At 49.8% G+C, this 18034-nt stretch overlaps 1 protein-coding gene across 1 annotated transcript in view; it reads right to left on the bottom strand.

Annotated features, from left to right (window-relative positions):
- Positions 1-4327: 4327 nt before the first annotated feature.
- TTLL10 (tubulin tyrosine ligase like 10) overlaps positions 4328-18034 on the bottom strand; it is a 193303-nt gene continuing 179596 nt past the window's right edge. The window contains exons 13-16 of the mRNA XM_039509034.1: positions 15058-15198; positions 13072-13188; positions 6107-6200; positions 4328-5201 (exon numbers count right to left, since the gene is read on the bottom strand). Of these exons, the coding sequence (XP_039364968.1) occupies positions 4399-5201; positions 6107-6200; positions 13072-13188; positions 15058-15198 (1155 nt within the window). The 3' untranslated portion in view covers positions 4328-4398. The remainder of the gene's footprint in view (positions 5202-6106; positions 6201-13071; positions 13189-15057; positions 15199-18034) is intronic.

Here is an 18034-nt window from a genome sequence, read left to right as displayed (position 1 = left end):
TCTGAACAGTCTATGTAGACAACGCAGACGATGGGAATGGGACATTGTTCTGCCGCGGTATGGAATAGTCTCCCTAGGGGAGAGCCCTATTACCAAACCAATTTGAAACTGGCCTGCGCAGGGCCAGGGTGGGTGGGGAAGATGGGCCTGAATAAAGGTCCTTTTCCTCTTTGTGTTTCTGGGATTCTATGAAACAAAGGGTTTGGTTTTACTTGAATGCTGGCCAGTCAGGTAGCGACTCTTCTAGTACCTGAGGGATTGGTGGACAAAGCGGGAGGGGGCTCTTTCAAGACAGTGGAGGGAGAGGAAGAGGAAAGGGAAAGAGGAGCTGCTGAAAGAAAGGGGGAAAGGAGAGAGAATCATAGAATCTCAGGGTTGGAAGGGACCTCAGGAGGTCATCTAGTCCAACCCCCTGCTCAAAGCAGGACCAACCCAACTAAATCATCCCAGCCAGGGCTTTGTCAAGCCGGGCCTTAATAACCTCTAAGGATGGAGATTCCACCACCTCCCTAGGTAGAGATGGGAACTGAACTGACTTGATCCTTGTCCTGCCTCTTGGGATGTTGAGGATGAGTCAATGGGCTCAGGGTTCTAAGCAGAAATAGGCCCAAGCTGTCAAGTTCTTACCCAAATCTGAACTTCCTCAATGCTCAGGAGTGCGAGGATCTGGGATTTGGTTTGGCCCATTTTAGAGGCAGGGAGTCAGCTGTAAAATTTGGACTTGGATCTGAACTTCCCCAAAGTTTGGAGGATCTTAGGAGCGGAGCTGGGTATTGGTCAGGGCTCACTGGCAGTCTGACTTGATTAGCTGTACCTCATGTCCTGGAGCTCATGGACGTGAAAGGGTTAACACAAACGGTGGGCATGTTTTTTTTTTTAACGCACAGGCACAAACGGAACTGAAAGGACCGGAAGCAGCTGTGAAGGCCTGTCTAGTGATGCGCCGAGGTGGTGTCACCAGCCCACAGAGCAGCAAACCGTACGTCTGACTCCTCCCCACGCTCAGAAAGCAGCAACCGGTGCTCGCCGCTGAGTTTCATAACACTTCCTGAATGAGTGATGTAGGAGAAATGCTCTGCTGAAGCTGAACTGGGCTTCGAGAGATGCTGGGTGGGCCGAGGGTGCACACAGTCCCTTTATAATAACGTTATGACAGCGAAACTGAAGAGCGCTGCAGTGTGCAGTAGAATTACTGCAGCCTGTGGAATCAGGACTGCCCTGATTTGCATTAATTAGCCCAGTGGTATTCATTGGGGAAGATCAATCTATACTCAGCCCTCACCGCCAGCAGACCCGAGCCCAGGAATGAGAGTTTGGTTCCAGATCAAGGCTGGGGTGAAGGTTTGGAACTGACAGAGCAGAAATCTCATGAGCTGCAGCCATGTGAGCTAGTTGGTTTTTGCAAGATTTCTGCCATCTTGGGCCAAAATCTCATGGGAAACGTCTCTTCCAAATCAGAACCAGAAGGCAGGTTGCTTCTGGTTTAGGATCCAACCTTGGCAGGGGATCTCCAAATCCAATAACCCTCAGTCTCTACATTCAAAGAGGCTCCAGTCCCCAGTTTTAGGTGCTTTGCCTACCTCTGTCCCCCAGTGTAACTGAGCCACGGCCATAACCCATCAGGGATTTTCAAACAATAAAACCATCAGCCACCAAAGTGACACATTCCTCCGTGATGTAACGCCATTGAGTTCTATGGAAACACACCGGAGAGGAATTTAGCCCAAGATATTTGATTTGGACCAGACCAGTTAGCAGCAGAAGAAAACATCCTAGGTCCAGGGGAAATGAATGTTTGCATTAGCCCTGTCCCTCACTGCAAGGTCCTTGCTAATCACAGGGGTCATATGAGCCTTTCTTTTTGTCCGCCAGTGAGACCAGTACTGTCCACCAGCTGTTGGCGTTTTAACTACAGTGACTCAGAGCAGGCCCAGACAAGAAAGTGACTGCTGGCGTCTTGTCCGCACTCGTGATTTAGGCACCGCTGGAGAGGCAGGCTGGCTCTGGAATAGCCAGGAAGCTCATTCTGCAACCTCTGGTTGTTTGATGGTTCTAAAGACAGCCTGCTGCCTCAGCGCAGCTGGAGCTAGCCGAGCACTGCCTTTCCAGGTCTGTCTTCACCGTGCTCAGACATGCATGAGAGCTGCAAACAGTGGTTGGTTTGTGTGGGGTGGGGGAAGCCAAGGAAATCCCCTCCCTCTGCGTGGGCACCTTGTGCAGAGACTCTTTGCCACCAGCGAGGGGAGGAGAAAGCAAAGGGTGGGTCCTGTGCCCTCTTCTAACGACACGAGGGGTTTACCCGTGATTTACTGGGGATGTGCTGGGATTGGAGGGAGCCACACGTGGTGGTTGGGAAAGTGCAGGCCCCAGCAGATAGCGTCTGGTAATGGGACCACCTTATGCTCACCCAGATCCGTGGGATGTACCCTGGAAGGGGAATTACTGAGTGCTGAGAGCCAGGGAAGAGAAGACTCACAAGCCCTGAATGACACACTATGGTAGGCTGAGATGATCAGGCACAACCTGGGACATTAGGTCTCTTTCGCCCTCCAGTCTCACACCTCATTTGGAACGATTCCTGCTCTGGCCAGGGCCGGGCCGGGCGGGGTGGGGAAGGTGTTTTTTACACGGTGCTAGGGAGGCATCACATCTGGGTGCCGGGGCCTGGCACACAGATAGTCCCTAAGGCTACATCGACACTACCAGCTAGAGCTGTACACGGACTCACACTACTTCTCACTGAGATCGTGTGAGTACGAATGGCAGGGCAGCCACCGTAGCACGCAGTAACGGCAGCGGAGGCACGGCTGAGCCATGCTGAGAACGTACCCCTAGCTCATAGTGTAGACGTGGCCTAAATCAGATTAAGAACTGCTGCCTTTCCCATGATCCTCTGCAATGAGAGAGGTCACGGGCTGAATATAGGATTGGGTAGCACACTCTGCCACTGACTCCCTCTGTGACTCTGGGCCAGTCACTTTGACTCCTGGGGCCTTCGTTTTCCTCTCTATAAAATGGGGGCTTACTGCACGGGAAGCGCGTGTGGGGGGAAAGGGCGTGGTGCAGCTCTGTTCAGGTTGATATGATGCTATTTAAGTACAATTATTAAATGCCTACAGGCAGGATTTCACCCAAAAGCCCACTTGTGTTTCAGTGCAAACAGGCACGTTGGTCGGGCGTCCTGCCTTCGAGCCGCTATGGTTCCAAGCATCACGAAGGTGACTCACTTGGGACTAGTTTGTAGCATGGGGACCTCCCGCTGACCCTTCTGCAGAGGGGCTTGGAAAAGACCACACCTCTGAGTGGTCAGAGCTGGAGGACCTGTGCCTCATTCCCTGCCATAGTGTGGTGTCCTTGTACCTGGGGGAGAGGCGGCAGAACAAAGGGCAGCAGGATGGGAGGGAATAATTCATCCCAGGTGGAAGTGGAATGTACCACTATGGAAAGTATTATGCCATTAACCAGCTCTCTGCAGACCCTGCAAGAGAGAGCTGGGAAATCTCACTAGCTTAACTGACAGAAGAACATAAAAACAGCCATATTGGGTCAGATCAAAGGTCCATCTAGCCCAGTATCCTGTCTTCCGACAGTGGCCAATGCCAGGTGCCCCAGAGGGAATGAACAGAGCAGGTAATCATCCAGTGATCCATCCCCTGTCACCCATTCCCAGCTTCTGGCAAACAGAGGCTAGGGACACCAGACTTCTATACCAGAGGTTCTCAACCCGCAGCCCGTGGGCCACTTGCAGCCCAAACAGCACATAACTGCGGCCCATGGGACAGCCTCAGGGCCATGCAGGTAGTATAAATATTATGTTGATGTGGCCTGACTTAACACACAGAGAGCTGCATATGCGGCTCACAATGGTAGATAGGTTGAGAACCACGGCTCTGTACAATCATGCTAATAGAATTGTGACTAATAGCTCCCTAGAACATGAGTGTCTGGTGCATAAACAAGAACACGTGCGCATATATCTGGAATAATACATGATTAGGAGTGCACATTACATACATAATTGCACAGGACACACAATGGTACACATGGGTATATCTGAGTCTGCACAGCTGCCATGAAAAGAAACACTCTGGAAGAGGACATCACACTCTGTGGTTTCAGTCTCATTCCATGGATTTATAGGATGATGCTGTGTGCAGGAGGAGGGGAGGGAGCCATATTGATTATGGGGGGTGGGTTACACTGGTGATCAGTAGTCAGTGTATTGCACAATCATCTCTCTCTCTCTCTCTCTCTTAAAATGATAACAAAACAGCTTTTAAAAATCAGTGACTGTTTCCAAAAAATGCTTAGATACGTCACAGATATATAGAATGATTTGGGGTTTTTTTATGTTCCTTATGGGAAAGCATCATGAATTCAACACACAGCAATCTCAGTCTAAGACCCACGATGGGACACTTTTTTCTGATCATCTGGAGGTGGCCCGGCACCCTGGGATACAGCCACTGCTTTGCTGTCGCTGGTCGATGGTGCTTCCTTGGCTGTGGGGTGGGTCAGGGGTTGGTAGAGCGGCTTGGAGTGGCCTCCCAAGCAAGGCGAGCTACCTGAGACCTTGGACTGGAGGTGCAGAGAGACCATCTGGGAGCTGATGAAGGCCGGGTCTTCGTTAGTGGATGTGGGATATTTAATCCCGAAGGTCTGCTGTAACCACACGCCATAGGCGGTCTCTTTTGAAGCAGCAGCTGTGGGAACGATCGTGCCGGCCATGTCCTTCTCTGAGCCGTCGTCCGTGCTATGCTTTGCCATGCTACCTTCCGCTGAGAATGTCAGAGGCCTGATAATGTACTGGCTGCACGTACCGCTCACCTGGCCGCTTCGGGCTGTGGGGTTGAAAGGATGGCAGGCGTAGATGCTGTGTATGCCAGTGATCTGCACCTGTGGCATAGTTAAGACAGTTCTCTGGGAAACCTTCTGAGGAGGGGAGTTGGTGTTTTCCCCAGAGTCGCTTGGTTTCTTTGGAGGCTTCTCTGCCGCTTTGAGAGGATGCCGAGCAAGGTGGCTGGTGCTTTCTGTCAATGACCTTTGGTTCCTAGAGATACCCAGGGCGTTCCTGGTCTTTGGGGATCTCAGTCCAGCTTCGGACGTACTCCCGTTATGGAGCAGCACAAAATGGCACTGTGTCCGCAAAGGTAAAATCCTCTGACCTTTCAAGCTCTTGTTGAAAATCTCAAGAGCCAAATCTGTGACAGAAGACAGGATCATGACAAGGCTAAACACCTCTACACACACACACCAAACTATACTGCACACCACACAAAACACAGCTAAGTCCCCGCAAGGACACACAGTCAGGACATGACTAAATACCCCAGCATAACAACTGCTACACACAACAGTCATAGCTATGAAAGAAAACACAGTCAGGACATTATTAAACCATCTTGCACAAAGACATGCACTTCTCACGTCTGTCAGAAACCTCTTGTGCAACTCACAAGTCCCTCTGTGCCTCAGTTCTCCATGGGTAAGATGGGGACAATGGCATTGCCCTACCTTACAGGGCAGCTGAGAGGATAAATACATTAAAGATATTATGCTAACGGGGGCCATATAAACGCCCAAGTCGGATAGACTGTGCATGTGTGTTGCTATGAACGTGCATGTGAAAGCTGCACTTGCAGGAGTGTCTGGGTACAATTTGAAGGGCTGTTTATAAAAATGCAGCCCACACATTTTACGTACAAGTAGGAGAAAACATCTTCAGACACATGTTCTGCCCTGAATGAGCTGGTGGCTACAAACAGCAACAATCCTAAGCAGTCTCGGTTAGGGTAGGATTTTCAAAAGCACAAGTCCCACTGAAAGTCAATAGGACTAAGTCCCGTAAGTGCTTTTGAGAGTCCCAGCCTTAATGCACAAAGGGGCCCACGCCAGTTTTGCCAGCGGGTCTGTCCATTGATTGCAATGGGCATTAGACCCATCCAGAGTTTGAGATCCATGAAAACCCTTATGCAAACAGAACCTGACTCCACTCCTATTCTGTATAATGCCCAAAGCCATGTTGTTGTGCCTTTGCTGCAGGTGGGCATGTCTCATGGAGCGCATTGGGGAAGCTGAGACATGGATTGCAGGGCTCTTTACTCACCCAGAGTCCCATTGACCACGGTGGGGATGACGTCCTGCAGCACTGCACAGTTGGTGTGCAACGCAGGGTTTGCATTCATCTCCAGGAGCCAGACCTAAAAAGAGATGAACATAGACAAGAGCCTGAATGCTACATTTATTCCCCCACAGTTTGCGCCGGTGCTGATTCATGAACGTGAGAACAGGCAGCGCGAAATCAAGCCAACACAGGCCAAAACATAAGCAAGGGGCTAACCACGTCTCCAGTCTGACTGTGATCTGACTAGCGCTGTGCAAAACTTTCATAATGAGCCCTGCAGTCAGGTGACATTCACCAAGCTTGTGGTTTCATTAAAAAACAGACACTCGTGAGGTTTGCTGAAATCCGTGACTCTGTTGTTCAGAGGTAGCCATTTGCAGGGCTTAACAACACCAGCTTTATTGAGCCTACTAAGTTAGGAACAATGCTACGTATTCTTTTGTGCTCTTTATATTAACTATCTACATATACATGTGTATATTTACCTACGTCTTTTTAATATAATCCTTCCATAACATCCATCAAGTGAGTTTGGAATGAACCTGTGGCAAAGTTGTACAGATTGTTAGGGGAGAAGCTTTGACAAGCCTGATTCCAAGTGAGGCTGAGATCCAGATTAAGCACCAGGAGGGCCTGGTTTCAAATGAACCCAGGGCCTTGATTCCAGGGCTTGAGTTCTGAGCATGACTAGAGCCAAGTTTTGGTTTCAGCTGGAAACCACGTGAAACATTGACTTTGCATGTCTGGGTTCAATTCAACTTGGTTTCCTTTGAATTGTCAGGCTCTTTCCAAGCCGAGGGTGCCAGTGAGACACAGCAGTGATGAAACCAGAGCGAACGCTCACACAAAGCTGTACAAAATAAAGCAACGGGGTTCCATTCAAACCCCAACAAATTGAAAGCCCAGTGAGTTAAACCCCTCTATTCAGCCTCTGCATCCAGCACAGGTTCTCCAACTCTTGCTGAGAACTTGCTGGGAGATTCAGAGCATTCAGCCGTCTGCAGGGAGGCAGAAAAGGGGGCTTACGCACATAATTGTCCTAAGACTGACTAGTGCTCTGATGTTGAAATGCTGCGGAGAAAGAGCTCATCATTAGAAGCAGCCAGCGTGTCTTCCTCAACAAGTGTTCCTGCCTTCTCCCCTAGAAATAAATCACTTGAATTAGGCGGGGTTGGTGCAGTACTTTTCCCTTCACCTCTCCCCCTCTTTTACTGAGAGGAAAAATAAAACTCTGAATTCTCAGTTTTTTTAGGGAAATGAAAAGACACAAAAAGGGCTTTGAAATGTGGATTGTCTCCTTCAGAAGAGTAGAAATGAAAGCGAAGGCAGCTCTCATTGAAACGGAAATGTTTTACCGGTACCACTAGAGGGCACCTAAACTCCACTGATAGCTTCTGGCAAATATTTTTTCCCCATTTTTGAAAACTTTGCTCAGTGCCCCCAATACAAAATCGTAAGATTTTGTCCTGACAGATGAACCTTTACAAATATCTGGATTAGTGTCTTGTTTCCCTTCCGTGCTTTCAAGTGAAACAGACAAACAGAAGGAGCAAAGCTCTCCATGCTCCTCTCTTATATGGTCTCCATCAGTATAGGTCAGTGGTTCTCAGCCCACGGCCCAATCAGCACCCAGCTGCTGCCCATGTGACATCCTCAGGGGCCATACAGGTAATATATATATTGTGTGGATGTGGCCCACATAACACCCGGAGAGCTGCCTGTATGACCCACAATGGAAAATAAGTTGAGAACCACTGGTACAGCTACTCAGTGTCTTATATGTTTTCAATGTATTTAACCTCACATCAACCCTGTGATGTAAGGACGCACTTTTATTCCTGTTTTGCAGATGGACAGAGAGACAAAGTGACTTGCCCAAGGTCAAGCAGGAAACCAAACCTCTACATGGGGCGGCTCCAGGCACCAGCGCAGCAAGCGCGTGCCTGGGGCGGCAAGCCACAGGGGGCGGCCTGCCGGTCGTTGTGAGGGCGGCAGGCAGGCGGCTTTCGGCGGCGCGCCTGTGGAAGGTCTGAATCTGCGTGACCAGCGGACCTCCCGCAGGCGTGCCACCGAAGCCGCACGACCAGCAGACGGTCTGCAAGTGCGCCGCCAAAAGCCGCCTGCCTGCCATGCTTGGGGCGGCAAAAAACACAGAGCCGCCCCTGTCGCTACAGATCAGTGAATTGAACCCTGGGTTCCTGTGTCCATAACCACTGGGCCATCCCTCCTCTCCTCACTTTCTAACCTATGAAGGGGACTGGTAAACTGCAAGCTCCTCGAGGCTGGGCGCATGCCTTCTTTCATTCTTTAAATAGCACTGGATACAGTCAGCATTTGACAAGTGACCTTTTATTATCAATTACTTAAATTTTTTTTTCTATTCTGTTTGGTTCTTATACAGCTCTCATCATTGTCGCATCTGAGCACCTGTGGCTAGAATCTGTCCCATGTTACTTTGCCGCTAACGGCTACCAATGGTCCTGATTCTGTGTTCCTTCTGCACCCACCACTCCTCCTGCCTCAGGGGGCTGAGCTTTGGGGCTCAGAAGAAATGCAGGTTTGGGTGAGAGTTTGATTATTTTTCCCAAGAATTTCGACCTCGAGAAGTGATGTCCCATAAACGGCGTGGTCCTTTGTGCGCTGCTTAATTGTAGCAGCTGGCCAAGTGGAAAGTAAAGATTTCTTTGGGGGTCTCTGAAAATAATAGGGGATAGTGCTGGTGTCTTACTTAGCAGCCCATCTCCCAGGGGACCACATGGAATTTATTACTGGGTATGTAACAATGGCTGTGTTTGATACACCTAATCGTAACATACGATATACATGGGTTTGTTCTCACTCACCCCAGGTATCACTCTATTGACTTCGATGGAATTACTTCTGCTTTACGCCAGCACCAGTGAGCTCCAAACCAGGCCTCAGTTATTTGTCCCGTTGCTTTAAGTCCTTTGAGATCCACAGAGCTGGCGTGAAAGCTGCATTATCCCCTTTTGTTTTGCTCTAACGGTGCCTTATCTTAGCTTGTTCACAGGAAAAACCAGGTGGGATCCACCCAAGTGCATGGCCAGAATCCATGAGCTTCTGAGTCTCTCTGAAACTGATTTTCTTTGTGGCTCTGGACAACGCATTTAGGGCCAGTTTTTCAAAGGGATTTAGGTACCTAAAGATGTAAATAGGTTCCAAGTGGGGTTTTCAAATGCACCTAAGCAAGTTAGGTGCCTAATTCCCATTTAGGGTCACCAGATGTCCCGTTTTTATAGGGACAGTCCCATTTTGGGGGACTTTTTCTTATATAGGGGCCTCTTACCCCCCACCTCCTGTCCCGTTTTTTCACAGTTGCTATCTGGTCACCCTATTCCCATTGAAATCCATGTGAGCTCGCGGTAGGTGCTCTTGAGAATCCCATTAGACGCCTAGCTGCATTTTCAGGGGCCTACAGACCCTTGGCCTCTCTGGGACAGATTTTCAAAAAAGCTCAGCTTGCATTTAGCCACCTAAACAAGGGTCAGATGTTCAGACGTACTCAGCCACGTTACGTCTTTTAGCCCGTGGCTTTGTCAACGAAAGGCAGCCCTTATAAAAGCTACCGTGGGTAGTGGTTATTCTACTGCTCTTGCCTCCCCCCTCCCTCCCAGCTTATTATGTGTTATCTCTTGTGTTGCCTTTGAAAGTAGTTGTGGAGTAAATATGGTTCCATCAATGCACACAGCTTGGGAGGGTGGGGGAATGCATGTGCTTATACACACAAACACACAGAGCGTGATCTGTGTGCATTACCTTGGAGCGTGCGTTCTTGCCAGGAAAGTAACATTTACAAGATTTAGCCTCCGTAACTAATTAAGAAGATACTGGCTACAGCTGCAACTTCAGATACAAACTCCTTCAGCCCTTTGGGGGGCTGGGGGAGGGAGGCAGAGATTTGCGCTTATTTTGCATGTGAATCCCCAGCTCAGAAGCAGCTTTGCAGGGCCGGTGCTGAGTCAGGTCCCAAGCCCAGAGCCCTGTGGGGCAGGGACTGTCTTTTTGGCCCATGATTGTACAGCACCTAGCCGTGATGGGGTCCTGATCCATAATCACCACACTGCAGCCAATGAATAATAATTCTACAGAGGCCTGGTCTCAAGTTACAGTGTGGATGAGGCTGAAATCCTGAGCGCACTAGAGTAGTGAGAGGGGCCTTCAGTCTCTGTTGAGCTCCCCACAAGGGAACCAATTAGTGCTGGCAAAGGTCACCAAGTTGGCTGGCAGATTCTCCCCTGCACCCAAGATGGAAGCGGTAAAGCAGGTTTTATCCTGAGCTCCTGAAATTGGCCTGGAACCATCTCTCTCTCTGTCGCACCACTCCAGGACCCCAACGATCTCAGGAGCCAGTGGGCAGCAGTGCCATGGAAACGAATGGGATTGCACCTGTTCACAGCAGGGGTGATTTTGGCCCTTCATCCCCAACGTGTTTGGCTTTCACAAATTGGCAGGCAAAGCTGGAGTCTGCTCTCCCATGGCTGAATCCCTTTATTGCTACTAAAAGATCCACAGGCCTGATCTCCCAGTGGCCCCTGAGGAGAGCGGCCCTTCTGCCCGGCTGATGCAATCCTCTCTGTCAACTGCTTCCCTGGCTGGAGACCATTTAAATGAACTCACCCTAAGCCCTGGGTCTTGTGCCCTGGGTCTTGGCAAAACTACTTGAGGAGACAGAACAGCTGTGCCAAACAAGTGCTCCCCCCCCCCATCCACCATGCCCTCCTCCTTGCAGCTGAGACAAGAGTGGTTGGCGCTGCAGAGGGGTTGTGGGTCCTTTCTACAGGCCCTGTTTGCACGCATGCTGCAACCAATGTGCTGCAGTCCATGCTCTGGGACAGAAATGCCTTTCCAAGACTGTGCAAGACAAATGCGGGACCCTGGAGCCCCCCTGGGGAGTGATTCAGGGGTGTCTAGACATTTGGAAGAAGGAGGAAGGAAGGGCGTGCATGGGAGAAAGCTCAAATTAGCCCTTTCTACCGGCACTTTCCCTCCCGTCAATTCACTCCTTTGACTGTGTGTATGTGAGTTTGGTGCCAGATGCACAGCTCTGGGGGAGACCACCTATAGCACAGCTCCAGCACAAGCATCGTTGATGCAAGCTTCCCCCGTCCCACCTACGTTCCTCATTCTGGAGGGAGTTCCAGGTGTGAGAGAAGAGCTCCAGCCATGTGACCCAGTCAGCCCTCGGTTTTCCGGCTTAGACTGACAACCAAGGGGACACCCTGCACTGCCCTAAAGACAGCCCCACCCCCCAAGGTTTGTATCATCTAGGCCCTTCAGCCACCCAGCCTGTCCCTCCACCCTGTTTTATAGCCACGCCCTTCCACGTGGGCTGTTGGGGAATGAGAAACATGACCATCACAGCCGCCCCCCTTTAGAGGGGGAGCCCTGCTCTGGTGCAGAACACAGCACATTCATGCATCTCATTTACCCTGATGCGAATCAGACTCCACCGAAGTCACTGGTGCATGGTGAAGAGGAGAACCAGGCCCAGTGTGTGTTATGGGTGCAGATCCCTACACAACAGGAAGCCCAGCCAGGAACTACACAATCACCCCAGCAACCATGGTATTCATACAGACATTAACACTGGGTTAAAGGCACTGGGCCTGAGTCTCCTCTCTCTTCTACCAGTTCTAACCTAAGGTACTTCCACTGACTTCAGGGAAGTTTTTTCTAATTGATAGTGGTGTATGTGAACGGAGAATCAGGTTCATTGTCTCCCTACAGGACAAGAGAACAAGGAAGTGCCTGCAATAAACAAATACAGACATAAATTCCTGCTTTACGCCCTTTACCCACTTGAACAGACTTCCAAACCCGCTCATCACTGCTGGGTCTCCAGTTTCTCAGCACTGAAATCCCCCCCACGGTTATAGATCAAACCATTCTAAAGTAATCGAGCTGTTTATCTGTCCATATACAAAATACATAGAGACGTAATAGTCTCCAGGGGCCATGTTTGCACTGAAGCGGAGCTAACGCTTTTAATTAACCACAGAGGGATTGCCAGACGAGAGTGATATTGGATCTCCCTTTCTATTTCAGGTTTACACAGCCAGGGCTTTGCATGCCAACATTGCAAAAAGACAATTGCCACCGAAATTTGAGATGTGCCAGTTTCTATGTCTTTGCCATTAACTCTCTCTTGCCATAGATTTCCTGCACAAAGGAAACAATTGTGTGGGCACCGTGCCCTGTGCTGCATACATGACTGCCATTCTGTAGTAGGGTTTGCTGGAATATGTTTGAGTTAGCTTCTGCGTTAGCAACAGGCCTACAAAAGCAAAGTGAACCAGATGGCTTTCTGTTGTGTCCAGGCCAGGTGGTTTTATAGGACTTTGATGCTTTGAGGCAACGTGATGGTTATAGCCAGCCCCTTCCCCTCTCTTCTCTCTTTCTTTCTCTGTCTGTACTTCCCAATTTACCACTTTATTCTGTGATTCTATCAGTTCTCACCAGCTAAGTCGTGTTGGGATGGATCAGTACGTGGATGGCAAACCTACAAGGAACACCTAGGAAGATCTGCTGGTGATTTGCTGATCAGTAAATGAGCCAGTGCCCCAGGATAGCCTTGAAAGGGTCTCTGTGTTGTTGGAGTTTTGATGCTAGATACTCAGCGGGTGTAAATCAGGATAGCTCCTTCGAAGGCAAGGCATTGATTTATACAAGCTGAGTATCCGGCCCGCCGTCTTTCAGAGACGATGTAAAATTGAGACCGGGAGCTTCTGGTCACTAAAGATTCCATGCTATTTTTCGCTATTAAATCCACATTCCTGCCCAAATTCCAGTCACAGTTTTAACTGGATAAAGTATTCACTTCCCTCCCTAAACTGTTATGGAAGGGTTGCTATGCGCTGTTAAACATTTGGTTTCTTCCTCCTCAGAAGTGGCTGCATGCATAAAGGGAACAAGATTTTGCTAAATACCTTAAAGTCTTCATCAATCAAGAAATCACAGCCAATGAGATCAAAGTAGCCCAGTTTACATTCCAGCTTGGACTTGACAGCTAGGAAGCACTGCATCATGATTTGCTGCATTCTCTTCTGAAAGACACACAATAACGGCATCTTAAGGTCAGTCCAAACACACAGGAGCACAGTGTCTTAGTCACGACGCAGCCAACCGGCCCAGCGAACTTTCCCCTTCCCTGTCTCTGTAGAGACGGTTTCCCAGGTTTTTTAAGTGAGAGGATTTGAGAGCCAAATCACATGTGAAATGGGGCACAAAACCCACATCTCAGGGCAGGATTTTCCCATCTAAGTGTTATTTCCAGAGACACCCACTATCTCCAGTGTGGATTTTCTCATATTAGGTGAGCCCTGGAGCCATTCCAGCTGAGATCATAAGACCCCCAGACCCTGTTGGCTTGTGAACAACATTTCCTCACAAGCCTTCCCTTCTTCAAGCAGACAGCCGCCCCCTGTGCTCCTTCTCTGGTTGGAAGCTTGAGGCCAAATACTGCTTCCCGGATAACAGGGGTCCTGGCATAATATGCGACCTTCACCCATCTCTATGACTTCCTCTTTGGGGGCTGCTTTTAAACCTACTACTCCATGGTGCTATCGCACTGACTGCACCATGGAAGTGAGTCTGGCTCCTCACTCAGAACGAGTGTTTCCCAACTTCCTGGAAATACTTCTTCATTTACTCTTTTAAAAGTGACAACCGGACTTGGGGGCAAATGTGACAATTGACGAGTCACAGACTCCCTAAGTTTTGTGTTCAAGAAGCCAAAAACGTAGGGCAAAACGGAGCAGCCGCTGCCAGGTTTTGCTTGGTTTGGAGTTGAAATGATTGTGTTTTATGGTTTCTGTCCAATAACCTGAGCCCAGGCTGGTGGAAAGGTTTCAGAATGGCAGTGTTTGACAAACTTAGCCCGAGTTGCTTTCTAGCTGGTTCCCTAAGGTTTTGGGTGAAAAACCTAATGCTCTCTTAATGTTTTTAGCACTTAATTCGTTTTAAACAGCAGCAGAACTACAACAAAGCTTAACAGCCCTTGTTCTTTCTGAGCTCTGCTCCCTTCATTTCCATCCACAGCATATGTTTCAAGCTGCGTGGAACCTTATTGCACCATCCGGGTCACGCCGATGGCCCCAGACACTCCATCCCTAACTTCCTTCCCCTCTCGGCCTGTGCAAGATGGAAGTGTGGGGTGGAAATCAAGCCTTTTAGGTCTGCTCCACTCTTCATGACAGGAGGGGTTATCCAGCCATAATCTGGAGGATTCTCTGCACCTTGAAGTCTTTAAACCACAAGTTGAGGACTTCAATAGCTCAGACATAGGTCAGGGGTTTGTTACAGGAGTGGGTGGGTGAGATTCTATGGCCTGCGTTGTGCAGGAGGTCAGACTAGGAGATCATAATGGTCCCTTTTGACCTTAAAGTCCGAGTCTATGAGTCCCACTGCAAGAACAGCGTGTATGTGAAGGGATCCGGCCATAAATGAACAGACTTATACAAAGGCCTTCAAAAGTGTAGTCACACTTCGGCTTGAGTCCTGTCAATCTGCACATCTCGTTGCCGCCCCTTGACTTGTCATGGTAGTACCATGGCATTGGATTGAAAGCCTGGATAACACTAGAGCACTCCTCCAGGTAATTGCTGCCCATCACCCTCTTTCATAACAAGTCACTTCAAAGTGTGATGTAAAAATAAAATCTACATTGACATAAACAAGATGAAAGACTCCAGTCGTTTTTGATGCATATTTTTAGGGTGGTTTTTAACAGTAAAATGCTGCCACATTCAGCATCTGAAGGTAAACGGTTACCATGGTGCTGCCAATACCTTCTCCTCACTTGATGCACCTCTGTTTCCCCTCGGGCACCTGAGGAGCAAGCAGATTTGCCCTCCCTCCTGTTCCAGGAATCCTAATTAACGCCGCGCATGCACTCGGGCTCCCCGAACACTCACAGTGAACACGGTGAAGACCCAGTCCTTGGGGAGGGCCTTGGCTTGCCTGAATTTATCATTAACGTAGCTGTTAAAGCGCTCCATCCGCCACACCGTCTCCTCCTTCAGCTGACTGTACAGGGGGTTTTTCTTCTGCATGTACTGGAGGGGAAAGGGGGGATGGAGAAAGCAAAGGGATGGTGAGTTAAGATTTCCCCCTCCCTGCCGTGAGGAATGGGGAGGGGAAGAGAGGAATGGTTATAAAGGAACCAGATTCAAGCCATATTCTGAGTTGCCATCTGGCCCAAGAGATGGGAAAACAAGCGGACCCCAGTGAGCACTGCAGAAGGAAGGATTTGTGGCCAGTCTGTTCTTTCCAAGCACCCTTGCTCAGAGGGTTTAGCTCGGATGGCTTTAGGGTTCTGGCTCCCATGTCAGAACTCCCGGCTGGAAGATCCAGACTTGTTTTGCTTTGGGACCCTGCTCAGGAAGGTGCTGGGTACTCACAACTCCCATTGGCCTCTTGGAGGTCAGGGTGCAGGTCGGCCCCTTGAATTGCTAAGCCGAGTGAGTTCGCTGACACCCAGGGAAATATGGGGGTGGGTGAGATGAGACCTGGAGTCTAGAGCTTGATCCTGCAGGATGCTACTAAGTCTTCCTGTGAGGTGCTGAGTGCCCTCAATGTCCATTGAAGTCAGTGGACGTTAAGGGCGCTCAGTGCCTCGAAGGATCGATCCCCTGATGCACAAGTTTCAGGCAGCCCAAGTGCAATCAGAACTAGGGGTGCAGTGTGGACACAAAGATAGTCTGAGCACACCCTGTGTCCTACCTAGCGGTCACAGTGCAGAGAGGACCTGCTAGAAAGCGCCACATAGCCAAGCCTGAAAGTCCATTTGCGTCCCAGCCTGGAGGTGATGTGACTTGGCCAAGGAGACACAGCGAGTCAGTGACGGAGCTGGGAACAGAGTCCAGAGGCCTGATTCTCAGTTGCATTACGGCCCCGTGATGCTGCTTGGAGTGGGCATAAGCAGCCCCGAGAACATTCGCTGCACAAGCCTCTCCCCAGCCCCTCCCAGCGCTCTACCCCAGCCCTGCTTGCAGCCCCGGGCCTCAGGGTTGGACTGGAGGCCTGCTGGGAACATAGCACTGTACTGCCGCTATTCTCGGCTTCCCGGGGACCCATGCTGAGCCACGAGAAACAGCCTCCTGGGGGGCAGGCCCCTGTATGGCCCCAGAATAAAGTGAATGCTCCAAAGGTGGCTTAAAACTACATTAACCCCCCTCCCCAAGTCCTGGAATGGAGTCACTGAGAATCAGCCCCTGGGCCTGGGAGTCCCATACTCCCCGGCGCTATATTATCCTTTTCCTTCCCCTCCCCCGGCTGCTGCCTAGACGATACCAGCTGAGGGGCAGGCAGCCTGGCATGCATGCTTACAGCAGACCCCATCACTCAGCAACTGTGTTAAAGCAGCAGCAGTGTTGTTTTTAAAAAGGCATTTCTCTTTGTGAGCACCGAGCCCACAGCTCACCATGCTCCTGGCCCAGTGTAACACTCCTCTACACCACCAGGAATAAACCCACTTCCGGAGAGCGTCTCTCTCTCTCTGCTGCCGAGGGAGCGCCTGGGAAACATGCACATGTGTGTATCTCCAGAGGAAACCAGGAAGAGGGAGTTTCAATTCCACTGTCTCATTAATCCTTGGGTAAGGTGGAGCCTTATCAAGCCCTGGGTGTTTGCATCGGCCAGTGAGAGATAAATCCCCTCTCCTTATGCAACAGCTGGGCAGGATTGCAAACTTATCTGCCATGCAATCGCTGCTAAGCTGCAAAACTTCTGATTAGTGGCGCTGTCTGCCACGCGTCTCACCCTGGTTTCAGCTTAATGCACTGTCCCCTGGGCGGGGCAAGAGGCAGATGAGGCCTAGCACTTGTCGATCCCCATGACGTGTCAGCAGAGGGGTCCTTTGTCTTCCCACACTCACCTGTCCTCATAAGATACGTGCAGACTGGCGCCTGCCAGCGTGTGCCCCCTGAAAACAGAGGGCCTGATCCTGTGAGGTGCTGAGCACCTGCAGCAGCTCCTCACAAGGACGGAACAAACTTCATCTTGTCAAAGGAAAAAGACAAGTTTGTAAAAAATAATGGGAGAAATCCTCAGCTGGTGTAAATCAATGGCGCTCCATTCATTTCAATGGGGTGCACTGATTTACACCAGCCGAGGATCTGGCCCAATAACTACAAATTTGATTTGGGCTGAGAGAACCTTTAACAGATGGTTTATAAAACACGGCAAAGCTCTTAAAAAAAAAACAGGGTTGGCGATGGAAACAGACACAACAGCAGCTTTTCCTTCCAAGGTGTCATGATCCAGTTTCAGATTCCCTCGTGCTTGCTTGGGAAGCAAAATCAGCCCTGCTCTGTTGATGAGCTGTTGCCTGACTCCTGGGACGGAAAGCCACTGAATGGCTGGCAGGGGTGTATTGATGAGGTGGCGTGGGAGAAAGAGAGTGTTTGTCCTCGGTGCAAGACCTCGGCTCCCCCAGATGTGTCCTTAGCTGGGATTAGATGAAGGTAAAATGCAAAACTAAGACAGGCACCAGCCGCAAAACTGGGATCTGGGCCAGAATTTCGAATATGAATCAGGGTTTTGGTTTGAGACCATCTGCAAACAAAGTGGATCAAACGCGCTGACGTTGGTTCATGTACTTCAATGGACCGAAATCAGATATGAATTTGGCCCATACATAGACTGTAAGCTCTTTGAGGGAGGGACTGGCTTTTTGTTCTGTGTTTGTACAGCTCCTGGCACAGTGGGAACCTATCCGTGACTAGGGATCCTAGGTGCTAGGGTAACACAATAACACATACAATAATAATAATTAATTCATCATTGAAACTGGATGCCAAATTCGTCATAGGCTCTGTGTAGATTTACAAATAAATACATTTGGAACAAAGCTTTGATTCAACGCATTCTGTGTCATCTGATTGTGCCTTT

The sequence above is a fragment of the Mauremys reevesii genome, linkage group 21 (assembly GCF_016161935.1).
Source record: "Mauremys reevesii isolate NIE-2019 linkage group 21, ASM1616193v1, whole genome shotgun sequence".
NCBI classification, from domain to species: domain Eukaryota; kingdom Metazoa; phylum Chordata; order Testudines; family Geoemydidae; genus Mauremys; species Mauremys reevesii.
This window is presented reverse-complemented; position numbering and strand designations above follow the sequence as displayed.